At 40.4% G+C, this 16,417-nt stretch overlaps 1 protein-coding gene across 7 annotated transcripts in view; it reads left to right on the top strand.

Moving 5' to 3' along the window:
• Positions 1-16,417, top strand: part of eps15l1a (epidermal growth factor receptor pathway substrate 15-like 1a) — a 49,915-nt gene that overhangs the window by 24,153 nt on the left and 9,345 nt on the right. For 2 of the 7 annotated variants that reach the window (XM_056378368.1, XM_056378370.1), the window contains 7 exons: positions 1,557-1,736; positions 6,785-6,890; positions 7,240-7,290; positions 9,861-9,997; positions 11,200-11,263; positions 11,963-12,108; positions 12,384-12,477. In XM_056378368.1, the coding sequence (XP_056234343.1) occupies positions 1,557-1,736; positions 6,785-6,890; positions 7,240-7,290; positions 9,861-9,997; positions 11,200-11,263; positions 11,963-12,108; positions 12,384-12,477 (778 nt within the window). The remainder of the gene's footprint in view (positions 1-1,556; positions 1,737-6,784; positions 6,891-7,239; positions 7,291-9,860; positions 9,998-11,199; positions 11,264-11,962; positions 12,109-12,383; positions 12,478-16,417) is intronic. The other 5 variants (XM_056378371.1, XM_056378369.1, XM_056378374.1 and 2 more) reach the window with 3 other exon arrangements.

The following is a 16,417-nucleotide window of genomic DNA, read 5'->3' as shown; positions in this document are numbered from 1 at the left end:
TGTTGAGCCCTGATAGGATTACACTCTGACACAGACTGAAGGCTGTACCTTGCCACTGCTCCCTCCTCCAACCAGAAGATCACATGGAGAGTTGAGGAGTGTCTGCAGTTCATCATTTCCTAGCTCATATCCAGTCGTATTGTTTCTAGGAACAGTCATGTTGATTTTCATGTTGTTAAAAGTGTTTAAAGTGCATGTCATATACCAGAAACATCATAGGTCTGAATTCATGCCAATCTCATTCATGCAAAGAGGAAACAGTAAAGTAAAGCCCAAAGCTTTAGACTCAAGGTCTCTAGATCTCAAAGGTGGCTGTAGAAAGACGGTGTTCTCTTTCTCAACAGAGAAGAGCTGCTGTGGTGAGCTTGGATTCATGTGAGTTACAACTGAGTTTTCATGAAGTTGGGTAATACAGGCCACCAGGTCCTAGTGAAGTATCAAAACTTCTAAAGTCACTCCTGCAGTATATCCTCAGCATCTTCAATCAAACAATATTAGTGACTGTGTTCATCTTAGTTGTGTGAGAATTAGTTTACCCCAGTACAATAGAGCAGGATGGAGTTCATGTGTGGTGCTCACAGAACTGAAAACTGTCATTTTAAAAATGACAAATATTTCTTTCTACAGTTTCCTCATTACTCTGAATAATCCACAGAACACACTTTTCATATGGACTGTTTTTTCTGCCTCTGCAGCAGAGGCAGCAAGCACTACATGCTTAATGTTTCAGGTTGTCCATCCGTCCCATTCTCATGAAGGTGATATCTCTGTAACGCCTTGAGGTAGCTTCTTCAAATTTTACACAAACATTCACTTGGACGCAAAGATGAACTGATTAGATTTTAGTGGTCAAAATCACTGTCACCTCACAAAACACTTTTTTGGCCAAAATTCATTCACTAATTATGACGCAATTTAAAACAAATGTCTATTTTATATCCAAAAGGTCAAAGGTCAACTTCACTGTGATATCATAATGTTCTGTAAAAACACTTCAGGGGGGCCGATCTCTTCAACAATGGGAAAGTGCCATATTTGAAGAAATTTGATGAAGAGTGATGTTGGGCTGATTATTAAATGGCCAAATTTTTTCAGGTAAACTGCTGCAAAGAGTTGATGTTGTACTGTGATGTATGGAATATAGAGTAACCAGGACTTTGCATGGAGTCTGTTAATGGCACTGAAATATTATTCAGTACACCTGTAGTGAGCACCACAAACAAAAAACTTAATTTCATTGGTGCAGAAGAAGAAATGGGACAAACCTGGACAGATCAAAACAAATGTATCTGCATGTCTTGATACCAATACCACGACTACACCGCTTGACTCTTAAAGATATTGTTCATGTGGTTCAGCTGACTGTGGTTGTTGCATCTCCTCTGTATTCATACTGTAAACACCGCTTACACTGCAGTACACCTGAGATGTGAATGAGGTCTCCCTGCTGTTATCAGATGACATGTGAATGTGTGTGTGTATTGGTTCAACTCCAACAGGTTCATCAGCTTTCATGTGCCGCTGTTATTGAACTGTGTGTGTTGTGTGTCCTGCAGGCTCGCAGTAAATTGTCCCAGATTCAGGACAGCCAACAGGAAGTGTCTAAAAGCATCGAGCAGTACAACAACACCCTGAATGGGACCCATGGCGGCAGTATGACCAACCTGGCTGACATGAGTGAGGGCTTCAGTGACAGAGAGAACGGAGGATTCCTAGCCATGGTGAGAGCAGCACAGGTCAGGAACTCTATCACAACTTTTGCCTGCTTTGTTTGGTGAAGTGTCACAGAACACACATGCTCTCTTACACCCAGAATGGCAGACCTAGAAAGACCCAGTAAGACAAGAGAAGGCCGGTACAGAGACAGACAAGGGCAGTAAACACTATGGATTTTTGATGCAGCCCACCACTGCAAAATATAAAGAACAGAAAAACTATATTGACTGTCAGCAGTGGAAACATTTTTCTTTAGTTTAGGCTACTTATTTATTTTACATAAGCTTGTTATTCAAAGAGTACTAATTATGTATTCAAATAACATTTTACTTAGAAGTAACACAAGACCCCTAAAAATAGCAACGTATTTGTAACCAGTGTAGAGACCAAGTAGTATGAAGCTGTTTGTGTTGCGTTTGGGAGGGGTGCAACACTATTTGTATTTATTCTGTTTAGGGCTGTCCCAAACGATTATTCTTTAAACGATTAATCTAGTGATTATTTTTTCAATTATTCGACTAATCTAACGATTTTTTTTTTCTATTAACCTAACAGTAATTTTATTGCAATTATTTTCCAGTTAGTCATTTAATATAACAATCTGCCCCGTCCAACATCTTGACTCGCTGCACCAGGGTGTTTCCTCTTTATGTGCTCGTGCATGACTGTCGTGCTAGAGTGATATGCCAGATGCACTTTGCAGAGTCTGCAGTCTACCGCACTGTTGGTGTCAAGATTAAAGTATTCCCAAACTTTGGAGGACCGTGTACGAGCCTTTTTTGCCGCGTGTTGCTCCACACGCTCCGTCGTACTGCTGGTAGACGCCACCGTGTTGTTCAAATAGATTACACAGACGCAAATCATTCACGTAGTCAATGACTTCTGCGCTGGTATCCGGGTAAACCAAAGACGATGGATATAAACGGTCCCATTAGAAAGTTCCAGTTTTGTTCTATGAACATTTACCCTGTGTGGTTTTACACGACGCGTCGACACTAAAATTTCACGTCGAATAATTTTTATAATCGACAACGGCGATTACGTCGGATAATCGTCCCAGCCCTAATACTGTTACATATGCATTACTTCTTCAAGCAGCATGGCAGGAAATGTAGTAGATAGTCATTGTAAAGGACTCATGGAACACTTGGGTTATGTTGCACAAGATGGCTGTTTATGCTAATACAAAGAGGAAAATATAGCCTGAGGAAAAGAATCAGTAATAGACATGGCAGCTAGAAGAGAGAAAGTTTTCAAACTAAGGGCGCAGCAAAGCTGAACAGAGTGGAAACATGGGAGGCAAAGATTCTGTGTGAAGTGAAAGAGACGTGTATGCTGTTTTTTTTTTTTTAACAAGACGAGGTTAGTTATCAGAGTTTGGCTCACTTATCAGCACAGCCAACAGCTGGAGCATCAGCAGCAGCTGTGAGACACAGCTCCTGGGGAGTTACCATAATTTATTTTAGTCAAATGTAATTGTCTTGGAGTTATATATCAGTCAGATTTGAAGAGACAGATGATAGTTTTATTTATTACATAAAAAATGTATTATCTCCGATGTCCATAAATGCACTTAGAAAAAGCTAGTTAACTCTAAACAGACCCTGCGAAAAGCTCATTCATGCTGTTAATGTAAAAAAATAAACAAAAGTTCTGTCCCACAGCCCATATCAACTCACTGACTCCATAGCAACACTATTCTTCCTGTTTGTAGCCCCCTAATCATGGGAACTGTAGTTAAGACATGATTATTCCCTGCGTGTGTGTTTGTGTGTGTGTGTACCTATATTATCTTTGTGAGGACCAGTTTGAGTTATACAGTTATGGATTGAGGACAGTCTGACTGCTCCTCACAACTTCAGGTTAAGGGTTAGGTTAAGAAGAGACATTTAGTTGTATTGGTTAAGGTTGGGGTCATGTCAGTGAGTGTCCTCGCAAGGATAAAAGTGTGTGTATCTGAGTGTAAATTTCCCTTTTCTCTGAGATAGAAATGAACTGAAAGCTTTTTATTTATTTTAGCTGAATCCATATTTGTCCTTATTAAGTTGTTGAAGGTGAGCCAGGAGAGCTGCAGCCAGCCGGAGAGAGAGATAGCTGACTGTTTCCTGCTGGAAACTGTGACCCCAGAGGTAGTGCAGAGGGAAGGCTGTAGTGCCAGCAACCAGTAGTGAACTTGACATCCATTCCAGTAAACATATTGTTATGTATTATTATTTTCCTTGTCTTTGGTTTGGTTTGGAATAAATGACCTAACCTCTCTTAACCAGTCTGGAAAGCAGTCTGTCCTGTCAGGCTGAAAGTCTATTAAACCATAAATGTCTGATGTTGCACCTGTAACCATAGTAACACTGTGTACTGACACGCCATGGAGTGTACTACTACATAACTGCAGGTAGGTGATGGGTGGACTGAGTTTCTATATGTCCAACAAACAAACTGCCACACACATCTGGTGGCTCATCAGTGATGATTGATACTTTGTATGAGTCTATAGAAGTCCTGCATATGATACCTTTTAATTTTTTTAATTTTAAATTGATAAAAATCAATCTAATCTAATCTAAGTCGAGGCCAGGCGTATCTTGCTTTAATGATCCTTGAGATTTGTCTTGAGCCCGATTAGAATTCACCTGTAGCAAATTGAATTGATTGACATAGATTAGACACACCTGTGTATATAAGGACCCACAACTCATACTGCATGTCAGGACTGAGACTAAGCTTGGGCAACTCTCTGTGGTCAGGCATAGAGCAAGGTTATAAAGTCATTTCTAAAGTTTTGAGTGGTCCCAGGAGAACAGTGGCCTCAGGACAAGTCTCTCACTGTCCCAGAGTGGCCCAGCTTGTAACCTCACAGAACATCTGTGGACAGACCTGAAGATGGCCGTTGACAAAATCTTCCCATCCAGTCTGAGGGAGCTTAAAATAATTTATTACAATTTAAACAATAATAAATCCAGGTGTGCAAAGCTTGTAGAGACTGAACCAATAAGACTCAGAGCTGTAACTGCAGCCAGAGGAGCTTATACAAAGTACTGAATTAAGCCTGAATCCTTTTTTTAAATGAGAGATTTCAGTTTTTGATTTTAATAAAGTTGAAAACATTTTTAAAAACATGTTTTCACTTTGTCATTATTGAATAGAGATTATGGGGTAATATTATCTATTTACATTTAAATCTGCAACAGAATAAAGCGCGGAGGGGAGGGGGAGGGTCTGAATACTTCCCTGGGAACACACTGCCTGTGTTGCGTGATCGTATAGGCTGATGTGGCTGACTTGCTGCGGAGAATCACGTGTGTGTGTTCACACCTGTTGATTGTCTGCTGCTGCAGCTCTGTCTCTCTACATAGAGTTTGCAGGTTACTGGAATGTTAAAAATTAATTTCTGTTTTTTTTTTTTTTAGACAGAAACATCACTAAAATGTCTCTGTCTCCCCATGCAGTTGCTACAAGTGTTAAGAATATATTTATACATAGAAACTGTAGTGGACGGTGTCAGTTTATGTGATGTTGCTGCTATGCAATGCAGCGACCTGCCGCCCAGCCAGTATGTCGGTTTAACCTGTTCACACGTGCACCAAAATGAAAACCAAGACTTTCCACAGCCGCTTCGCACACACCACACACCTTAAGCCACTATGTAGGGGGAGGCCCCTGAAAGTCTAAGTATTGATAGGTGTTTTTCTGGAAGGCAAGTTGGAAAGAAAACCAATTGTAATATGCTGATAATGGCTCACAGTTTCAGACAGTTTCTCCTCAACAACATTCATAGTGTTGTACAAATGAAAAGTGATGAATACAGGAGTCTTCACAGTGAAAATTGGGAGTCAGTGACGGATTGTCAGTTTTTGTTGTTTTTTTTTTTTAAGCCACCACAATTGGATGTTCCAAGCAGTTTGATGAAGCACACTTAATATTGTTTTAAATTCAGGAAATAGTCTGTCAAACTGTGTAGTCTGCAAAAAGCACTAATTTACTTATAATGCCAGTAAGATAAAATCAATACAGACTTTTGATTCCAGGCTGTTTGTGGGCACTGCCTGACTGGTTCCATTTGGGTGTTATTTAGATTTTTGCTGGAAAAAACACAATACTAAACCTAAATGATCTCAGAATGTATTACATAAGTACACCATATTACATTATTTTAGCCCCACATTCCCACTTCTGCCTCTATTGTTTATAGTTTCTTCATCCTCTCCTCGTCATCCTCTCTGCTCCAGCCTATTATCATCTAGACAAGCGATTAGAGCAGTTTGCAAACTGCAGCAGACCTAATCCTCAGCTGTCATTTTTCTCATTTCAACCTCAATTTTGAAAACCCTGGTTATTATTTCCTCTCCCTGACTCTACACTGAGTTCTCTGCAGAGTTCCTCTGCTTCAATGTGATTGCAGTTTAGCTCTGCTTTTATTCACTTTACTCAGAATAACATAATTAGCTTGGCTCAGCCCCTCACACAGCTGGCATTCCACACAGATTCACATGTTCCTGTCGTTCCAGACTGTTCAGGCTTCATTCAGTGCAAATATGTTGAATTAGCACAGTTGACAGTAGTTTTCATATAATCTGGGAATATTTGTGTGTGTGTGTGTGTGTGTGTGTGTGTGTGTGTGTGTGATGTATATATTTGGGAGCAACAGTGGGATTGGAGTCATGGTTTCCTATGAAACACAGTGTAGATCTTCTAATGAACCATAACAACGTAGAGGCCACCACAGAGTCTGCATGGCATGTGAAGAATTTCCACATTCCACATTTACACACACACACACACACACACACACACAGATGTAAAATGGTAAATGCAGCAATGCAAATTATTTAAACAAAGAATGCAGTTGTTAAAATAAAGATTCACTTATTGTTGAGTTTAAATACAGATTTAATGAACACGAACCACAACACACCAGTTGCTCAGTTGATATTGTGTTATTGTAGACATTGTGTTTGTTGTGTGTTTCTTATAAAGAATCTGTTTTTAGTCTTAGACCCACACTGACTGTTTAGACAAGATATACCTGTGCAGGAAAGGAAAATGTTACGTGTGTTTCCTCTCTCCACAGGAGGATCCTTTCAAAGTGAAGCCATCAGTGTTCAACAGTCAGCCTCAGGAGCTTCCCCCTGACCCCTTTCACTCTGAAGACCCCTTCATCACAGACCCATTCAAAGGTTATCATCACCCTTTACTTCCACTGTTCCCTTCTATACATCAGTGATCCTCTATCTCTTTTCCTCAGGATATATATTTTAAATTTTCTTCTATTCTGTGACTCTCCTCTGCCATCCGTTATTCTGCCTCCCCTTGTCTTCCTCACCCTCTCACTGTCGACAGTATGCCTCTCCTTTACTCTCCTATCTTCTCTTAGCTGACTCTTTACTGTTTATCTTAAGTTGTCTTTCTTCCAGACTACTTATTGTTTTCAGCTTGAGTAGCTCTCTGACTGTCTTCTGTCTTCGTCCTCTCTACCTCTTTGTTTTCCTCCTCCTCTTCCCTCTCTGCTTGATTCTTCTCCTGTAGGTGACCCTTTCCAAAATGACCCCTTTGCAAAGCAGCCATCAGCAACCACAGGTATTTACTTGGGGAAAAGGAGCTTAAAAACTGAAATCTGTTGTTTATAAAAAATATTCAGACCCTTAATTCAGAACTGTGTAGAGGCCTCTGCTTCCAGGTTTGGGTAAGTATTGCTCACCTGGATGTGGCAGTTTGTCCCATTTTCTGCCTCCACCCTGGCGACAGCTGTGACTGGAGGCAGTTATGTTTTCTGGTTGTCTGTCTGTCCTGAATGTGATATCTGAGGAACAACTTGAGAGAACTTCTTCAGGTTTGGCACAAACATTCACTTGGATGCTTGATGACCTCACAAAACACGTTTTTGGCCATAACTCACACATTCATTCAGTAATTTTTTGCACCGAGTTTGCCACCTTATTTTTTGTCCTTTTTTTTTTTTTTAATCCCTGTTTCTTGCATTTTTTAAATGATGAGCATACGTCCTTCCATTTCAGTAGAATTAGACGGCAGGCAGCGGTGTACAGAAGTCACTGGGGCTTGTTCAAAGAGTAGACATCAGAGGGTTCTCCAAACAGAGCTGTAATAGGACAGGGGTCGTAAGTGACTTCAAGGACCTCTGAAAGTGTCTTAAACACAGTAGTCCTATTCAATGCTGTAAGGAGTGTGACCATATCTCCTGCAGCTTGACTGGTTGGTGGAGGGATACAACCTTAAGGTGGTGATTCTAGTTCCCAGTGGATCCTCTAAAGCTCCATCAGACTGGATGGGAAGATGCTGTGAACTGCCATCTTGTCTGGGCTTTGACTCAGCCACTCAGAGACTTGTCCTGAGGCCACTCCAGCGCTGTTTTTACTGTGCGCTTGGGGCCATTGCTGTGCTGAAAGGTGAACCACTATCCCAATCTCAAGTGATGTGCACCCTGGAGCAGGTGGTCCTCCAGGACCTCTCTGTATTTAGTTGCATTCAACCTTTCCTCAGTTCTCACCAGGTCTTCATGTCCCTGCAACAAAGAAGCACCTCCACAGCACAATGCTGCCCCCACAGTGCTTCCCCTGTAGGGATGGTATTATCCAGGTGATGAGCAGTGCCACAGAGCTCTGCCTGCCTGCCTCTCAGAGTCCTTTAAATACTGTTTGGTAAACTCCAAGCGGACTGTCACATGACTTTCACTCAAAGTGACATCTGTCTTGCCACTATACTATAAAGACTTTATTAATGCATGCAAGCATGTCCCCTGCTCCTTAAGTGAACTAATCTGAGAATTAAAAAAATGTATTCTGAGTGAAATATTATAATTCAATTATAATATTTTTGTCCAGCTATGCACAAATTAGACCATCTGGAAGCATCCACATTATTCATTGACCAAATAAATGAAACATACAAACAAGTATAAAACCATAAACATTTTTCAAAGTACAATACAGTATAATCCAAAATGTCAACCTTATACATTCCTAAATGTATATTTTTGATAAAATATGGATAAATATATTTATAAAATATGGTATCACCCCTGCCCCACCTCTTTGACCATTTTTGTATTCGTTTGGAGTTAGGCGGAGTCAGACACTGCCAAGATGGCGACAGTGGAACAGCTCACTCTGAGCTTCAAAACCACTCTTCAGAAACCTGCGGGTGATGTCATGGAGGTTACGTCCATCTTTATTTACAGTCTGTGGGTGGCAGGCTTGTCTTTTTTTTTTTATATCATGTATGAAACAACAGTGTGAGCAACTGCGGCTTCTGTCACACTTCTCTCTCTAGTGATATTGTGGAGTTTCACTTCTCTGCTCAGTAGATGGAGATCAGTGATAGAAATCATCATTTTTACACAGCCATGAACTTCACAACCAGAAACACTCTGTGAGCACACTGACTTTCTCAGGCTCATTCCCACTGCTCCACCGTATTCAGCCCATGATTGTTTGTTTGGCCTTTACTTGTGTTTTCTCATATTGAAACCATCATTTTCTCCTTCATGCATCTGATCTACTTAGTAATCCAAAGCAAATATAATTGTAATGAATTATAATTATATTATATTTAGTTATTATTATTATTAATAATTTGAAGTCTGCCATGCTGTCAGGGCCGTACACATGCAGAGATAAAGAATGAGCATCCTCTGAGCCGGACTCTTTGAGAGATGTGTAGTATCTCTGCCAGCATGAGAGTGTAGATCAGTAAGATCAAGCTGCATATCATTAATATCATTGTCCACATCAAGTGTGAAAGGAAATGGAAACAAAAGCATGTTACTTTCCAATGTTTGAAATCCACAAACTCTCTCCTTAAACTCTCTCCTCCCCCCAGGAGTTCTCTCTTGCAGTGTGGGGAGGTAGGTGAATATGTTGCTGTCCACTTTAAAACTAAGAAGAGTCAACTTCCTCATGAAGGCCTTAACAAGGTTTTTACATCTCACGTGCAACAAGGCCCTTGTATTGTGGAGTTCAGTTCATTCATGAGGCCAGTCACATCAACAGTAATGTCTAATCACTCACCCAGTCATTATTACTCAATTGCTCCTTTCCAGTCGTCTCACAAAACTCTTGAATCAAGATCGAATTAAAGAAACAACAGTGAGAATTAAAAAAAACTGATGTTGTCCATCGTGTCTGCTGCAGATCCTTTTGGAGGAGACCCTTTCAAAGAGACAGATCCATTCAAAGCTTCGTCAGAAGATTTCTTCAAGAAGACCACGAAGATGGATCCTTTCTCCACGCCAGACCCTTTCAGTAAAAGTGCTACGTTACCTTCCAAGGTACTTGTTGAGGATCAAAGGCCAGAACATATATAACTGTATAAGTAAGGTACCACACTGTCCTGAATACTGTGTGGTTGTATATCATGTGGAGGAGTGAGCCTCGCTCCTGGAGCCTTGTGTAGTCTTAACATGGGCATTAGTGGTCAAAGGAATTAGAACTCCCAAATTTTTATAGTGTCGAAATTTCAGCAGCTCCAGTCCAGTGATGAACTTTAAATTATACAACGGTCAGCAATGAACTGCTTGAAGGGGAAAAAAACAAAAATCAGGTCACCAAAAACTGAAAATCACATGAATTTCATTGAAAACAGTTTTTCAGGGATGAACAAATTGGTAAACTTCCAGTTTTCTTGCAGCAGTGGAAGAAATGACATCTGAACTCTGAAAGTGAAAGTCCTGCAGGTCGATGACTGACCCTAATTCTGTACAAACTCCCTAACTACACCCTCTGATGCAGTATTAGTATTAGTATTAGTTTTATTATTAATATTAGTTCTGTATACTGCTGTCAGACTGGTGAGAAACAGATCAGTAACAAGGACAGATTGGTTGGTCAGAGCTTCATCTTACAGCAACATAATTAGCCACAACATTAATTAGAACAGAACCCGACGGAGGCTTCACATGATGAAGACCAGACCAGTCTCCAGACCTGAAACCCATGGAGCTGGTCTGAGATGAACTGGACAGGTGAAAACAAATGAAACCTGCAAGTGACACACATTAATGGGAACTTGTGGGAGGAACCTTCTGAACAATGTTTCACTTTCATTGTCGAGAGAAGGGCAGAGTGAGTTCAGCTGCTGGATGAGACAAACATTAAGATTAAATTTAGGATTTAAGATTCCATGATTCCTTGATTTTAAAATCTCCAATTGTTTATTTGTTTTATGTTTAATGTCAGAAACACTGACACATTACACTCTGTATGCTCAGTTCCCTTTGTTGGTGTTAAGACTGCTGTGGAGAATAATAGTTTTTCCTGGCTTTTGTTAATCTCTTATTCCTTTCTGTAAGAATCTGTGAGATTTGTGGTAGCACTGATTCTGCAGTTGAGGCAAACAAGTAACATGGAAACAATAAAATAAAAAAATAAAAATCTGGGTAAAAACACCCAAGGCATAATGTATGAGTTTGGCTGTGATTTGAGTGAATGTATTAATAAATTAACATTTTATTTCTTCTTATGCTTCTTGCAGCAAGCCAGTCACTTCACAAGCAGTGACCCATTCTCTTCAAGTAACCCAAAACCCAGAGGACCAGGTAGGATTTAGTTTGTTTTCCGACCACATCTGATCTGTCTCTGATCATCATGTAGTTTCTTTATTTTGCTGGAGCGGCCACAGGCCAACGCTACATCCATGAATGTTATTGCCCCGGTGTGAACAGTTTCTATGATGGCATCGGTGGGCGTTGTTTACAGCAGACCTGACATTTGGAAATGTTCCGTACTTGAATGGGCTGTTTGACTTTTTATCAAATTAGTTAATTGTCATGTTATTTTGTCTGTAACAGGTCTGTAGCTGCTTAGAAACACCATAGTAATAAACTGTCACAGTTATACATCATGTTTTCTTCCAGCTGACAATACGAAGCATTTTTTATTTACTAAAGCAACCCTAACCAAGCTAAATGCTAACATTACAACACTAACATGCTCACAGTGACAATGTTAACATGCAGAGGTTCTGCAAGGTTATTGTTTAGCATCCAGGTTCAGAGTGCTATCATGCTAATACTTGCTAAATGCTTAATGGACTGCACTCATGTAACTTTTCAAGTCTTATCGACCACTCTATGCATACTGTGTTTTTCTATCATACGCACTCACACAGTGATGATGGGGGCAGTTTGAGGTTCAGTATCTTGCCCAAGGACACTTGGACATGCAGACTGGTGGAGCCGGGCATCGAACTTGCATTACCTGGTCATTGATCGTAAATGTGTCTGTGTCATTTTCAGACCTGTTTGGCACGTTGGACCCGTTTGGCAGCAGCTCGTTCAGCAGCAACAGTAACAGCTCTGCTGGATTCGCAGACTTCAGCCACATGTCGAAGCCCAGAGACCCATTTGAAGGCAGAGCCAGCTGGCTGCCAGACTACCAGAAGGTGACAAAGACTCCCACTAAATGTATAAGGTTATATATTTAAAATGCAATCGGGACGCCCTGGTTGCTCACCTTGTAGAGTGCGTACCACATGGGTTTAGTCCTAACCGCAGTGTCCATGGGTTCCAGTCCGACTCGTGGCCCTTTGCTGCATGTCCCAAAAAAAAAGTCATTTCATTTCTATTTACCCTACATGATGTCACTGGCTCTCAGATTATATTAGAATGAAATTATTGCTAATAGAAGCACATATTGTTTTTATTTCTTTCTTGCCAGTCAGTTTTTGTGGAAGACCCATTCAGCAGGAAGAATGACACGCCCGCTCTGCCACCGAAGAAAAGTGTTCCCCCCAGACCGAAACCACCCAGTGGTGAGTGTCAACAGCTCTGACCCTGTCGGAACCTTATCACAGCTTTAGTCATTGAAGGCTAACAAAATAATTGTTGTATCCGTGTTAAGATAATGAGGTGATCTACTTTGACTTTCCAGTATAATAATAGATAATCATTTAGCTTAGAAATTGTACAAAAACATCATCATTTTTTTTTTTTTCAGAGACTGATGATAAATCTTCTGTAAGATCATACATATCCTGGCCGAAGCTAGTGGAACAGAGGTTAGCTTAAAAGGGAAGGAAGATGTTGGTTTTCTCTATCAGAAACCTGATGCATGATAGGTTTTGTTTAGTGTGATTACCACATCACCATCATGCCCAGAATCACCACCCTGCTGACTAATACAAACATGCTGAAGAATTAAAAGGCAGAGGATGTTTCCACTGACCATCACCAGAGAAATAATGAATGAACGAAGAATTAGAAAAAAAATAAATTATAAAGAAAAGAAAAGAAAAGGTAGAGAGAAACAGTTTGAGATGAAAAAGGAAATTCAAAGTGTTAAAAAATACTAATATGATAACTACAGAGCAGAAGAGAATCAAAAGGCTTGGGTATTATGTTGCAAGGGTAACTGTAAATATGTAAATTGAATGAATATGAAACATCAAGATAGTATGATTTAAAAAAAAAAAAAAATTACAGGAGCAGGGTTTTTGAGATGATAAAATCACAGTGTAGTTTGCTTCTGCTGCCTGTTGCCACTCAGGAATAAAAGTTCAGTTTCCACACACATCTGCACATGTGTATAATAATGCTGCATTATCATAACTGATCTCAGAACAGAGGACGCTGACTCGAGGGCAGCTTGAGCAGCACGCTTATCTGCAGTTAGCTATAGCTCATCACCCGTCAAAGATCCCAGGATCATCTACAATGTGGATAAATATCCATTAAGTGCTGCTCCCTCCTCTGCTTGACAAGCCCCAATGGCCACGCCCACAAAAATGATAAGAAATGATAGATAGAGCGGCTGGTAGTCCACCTAGGTTCTCGATACATTAGCCTACTGCAGCCTCCAGAAGGCAGTACATTACAAACAGGAACTATCAGATCCTTTATGGGACAGGATGCTGTTCTGAGATTTGAGGAGAGATATCGCACCCACTTTGGTATCGTTCTAATTGATGTCTATTTTTAGCTTTAGCTGGGCAAGCACTGCTGGCTTTGATTGGCACACAACATGTGTGTGTGTGTGTGTGTGTGTGTGTGTGTGTACAGAACATGATGGACATGGTATAAGATGTGTTCATAGTCATTATCTATTGTTAAAATGGTCCAAGAATGGGCCCCATGTTTTCCAGATCAACCTATAATATATTATGTTGGACATGAGTTTGATCAAAAGCTAAAATGATAAGTAATCAGAATGTGATTGATTTCTGTCGTCTCCCAATATAATAATAAACAACTTTTCATACTTGTTTCTTTTCAGCTCTCATAAACAGACATGATAAGTCACTATGAAAGGACCTGTAACCTTGAAACAAGTTCAATAATCGAATGCAAATTAGAAGAACCGGATAGAAGAATAAAATAGATAAAATAAACTAAGATATTCTGACCTTTTTGAACTTGGATGTCATGTACAGTTGTTTTTCTTTTTCCCTCCAATTTTGAAGGTACAGTCTCTGCTCTGATCTGTCAACAGGAAAGAATGTCATTGTGGGTACAGAGAAGATAAAAGCCTTCTCGTGCTTGGCAAGCCACTGCTGTCACACACTGTATGCACTGTGTTGATTTTCAAATAAAACACGCAACCGGCAGTGGCAGGGAGTGATGTGCACTGTAGTATGTCATATTGAAGTTTATGAGAGGTGCTTTTTTCCATGTTTTAGGTATTGTGGGTGAACACACAGCTCTTGTTCTATTAACAAGCTACACAAAAGAAGCACTTGTTGTGCAACAGAGGGAGGAAAGACCTGCCAGTTTAGACTAACAGAGGTCAAACACTGTGTGAACTGGAAGCAGGAGAAAATCTATCAAAGCAGACATATACAATATATTTTACATCAAGCCTGAAACAAGCTTCTGTGTCTGCAAGGTGGTGTATTGTGATTTCGATTATTATTGTGTGTGTGTGTGTGCGTGTGTGCGTGCGTGCGTGTGTGTGTGTTCACTTGTGATGAACTGTGTTATAGAAATGTGTCAAATTCACTTGACCTGAATGCACAAGAGATGAAACAGTCCTCTCTCCCATGAAACACTAAATAACATTTACCGGGAAACATCACAGCTCAGTGTTGATCTGAGCCCAGTGATAACACACACTGAATCTCAGCAGCACATGTACATGACATGTAGTCGATCCATACATGACAGCTTTTATATTACAAAGAAAGATACTGTATATACAGTATGTGCAGTTTACTAATCCTTTACTAATTCGTGCATAAGAAATCAATGGCATTAATTGTTGGTCACTAAGGAGAGATGGTGCAGTCTGCATGTTGACGGATTTCAGACTGTGACCTTGGACTGTCACTGCTTATTAAACTTCATAAAGATAATTTTTCTAGGTTTCTGGCCTATATGAATGACATTGAAATAATTACTAGATCATTTAACGATTTAATTCTTTAAATTGAAGTAATTCAAAAAGTTGTTCATGAGTAGATGTCATGATTAGAGAAGTGTGACTTTGTTTCTCATAGTGTGTGAATTACAGTTACCCAGAATTCCCTTCTCTGTGTTTCAGCCTAAAATGTGGCCACACTTTGCTGCTACACTTACTCACATGCTTGCTGACTCAGGGGTTGTAGAAGGTAACTGGAGAGAGGAGTCAGTTGCATCTGTGATGCTCCCGTATTGAGGCCTGAACCTCACACTCATTCTCCTCTGGTTTCTCTACATTTTGTTTCATAATTGTTCACAAACTGCTGCTCTGCTGTTTGTGTGAAGGTGATGTTGTAAGAGCGATGATGTGTGGTTTGCTTGCCCTGTTGTTTGCAGACACACCCAAACTTGCTTCCTCTCTCTTCCCTTTATGTGTGTGTGAATGTTTGTGTGTTTACGAGGGTGAGTGGTTCAGAGAAGGTCAGGCTGCAAGCTGTGTGCAGCGAGCGAGTGCCACCACTGTCACCAAGCTAACAGTTGTTGTTCAATTTGGAGTTTTTATATTTTCCATTTCACTCCTACACACACACACACACACACACACACACACACACACACACACACTCTGTCACTTTCTATCATCAGCTGGTGTGAGTGGGGCTGCAGATAAACTGGCATTATTTAGGACACATAGCTGCATCTGCACAGTTTCCAATAGATAAAATAGTGCATGCTGCATGTGTACCCCTGTGGCAAGCATTAAAATTAGATGCCACTAATGTAGAGGATTATTTTAAAACAGGGTGGAGCTCATGATTGTGGTTTCTCAAGTGTGAATGTGTGTGTGTGTGTGTGTGTGTGTGTGTGTGAGTGTGTGTGTGTGTGAGTGTGTGAGTGTGTGAGTGTGTGAGTGTGTGTGTGTGTGTGCGCAGCTTACTGAAAGAGGAAAAAACTGATTGCCAGGCATGCAGTTTTTGCTCAGCGTGGAGTGTGAAATGAACTGCTCACCCCAATCAGCCGGGTTATCTGGGTAATAAGACTAAATGCGTACGTGTATGTTGTATGACAACGGTTTGACTGGTCCTGTGGTTTAACACCTACACAAGCAACATGATGTACTCTTAAAGTTCTCACGATCCTCTGCCAGGCCCAGCATCGGCTCCCTGTTAATAACAGTAACTGCCATTTACTAGGATTACTTTTAGTACTGATTAGCTCATGATTAGATCCAACTGTGGTTGTCCAGCATCACTGAGGCTGATAAACAGCTTTTTTAAATCAAGATTAAGTTTGTATTTATTTTTACTAAAGTTCTGGACTCTACAGGGATATCTGCAGGCAATCTGCAGTTATACTGAC

This window comes from Seriola aureovittata, chromosome 6, assembly GCF_021018895.1.
Source record: "Seriola aureovittata isolate HTS-2021-v1 ecotype China chromosome 6, ASM2101889v1, whole genome shotgun sequence".
Classification (NCBI taxonomy): Eukaryota; Metazoa; Chordata; class Actinopteri; order Carangiformes; family Carangidae; genus Seriola; species Seriola aureovittata.
Note: the sequence above shows the minus strand (reverse complement) of the source record. Positions and strands in the feature narration are given on the sequence as shown.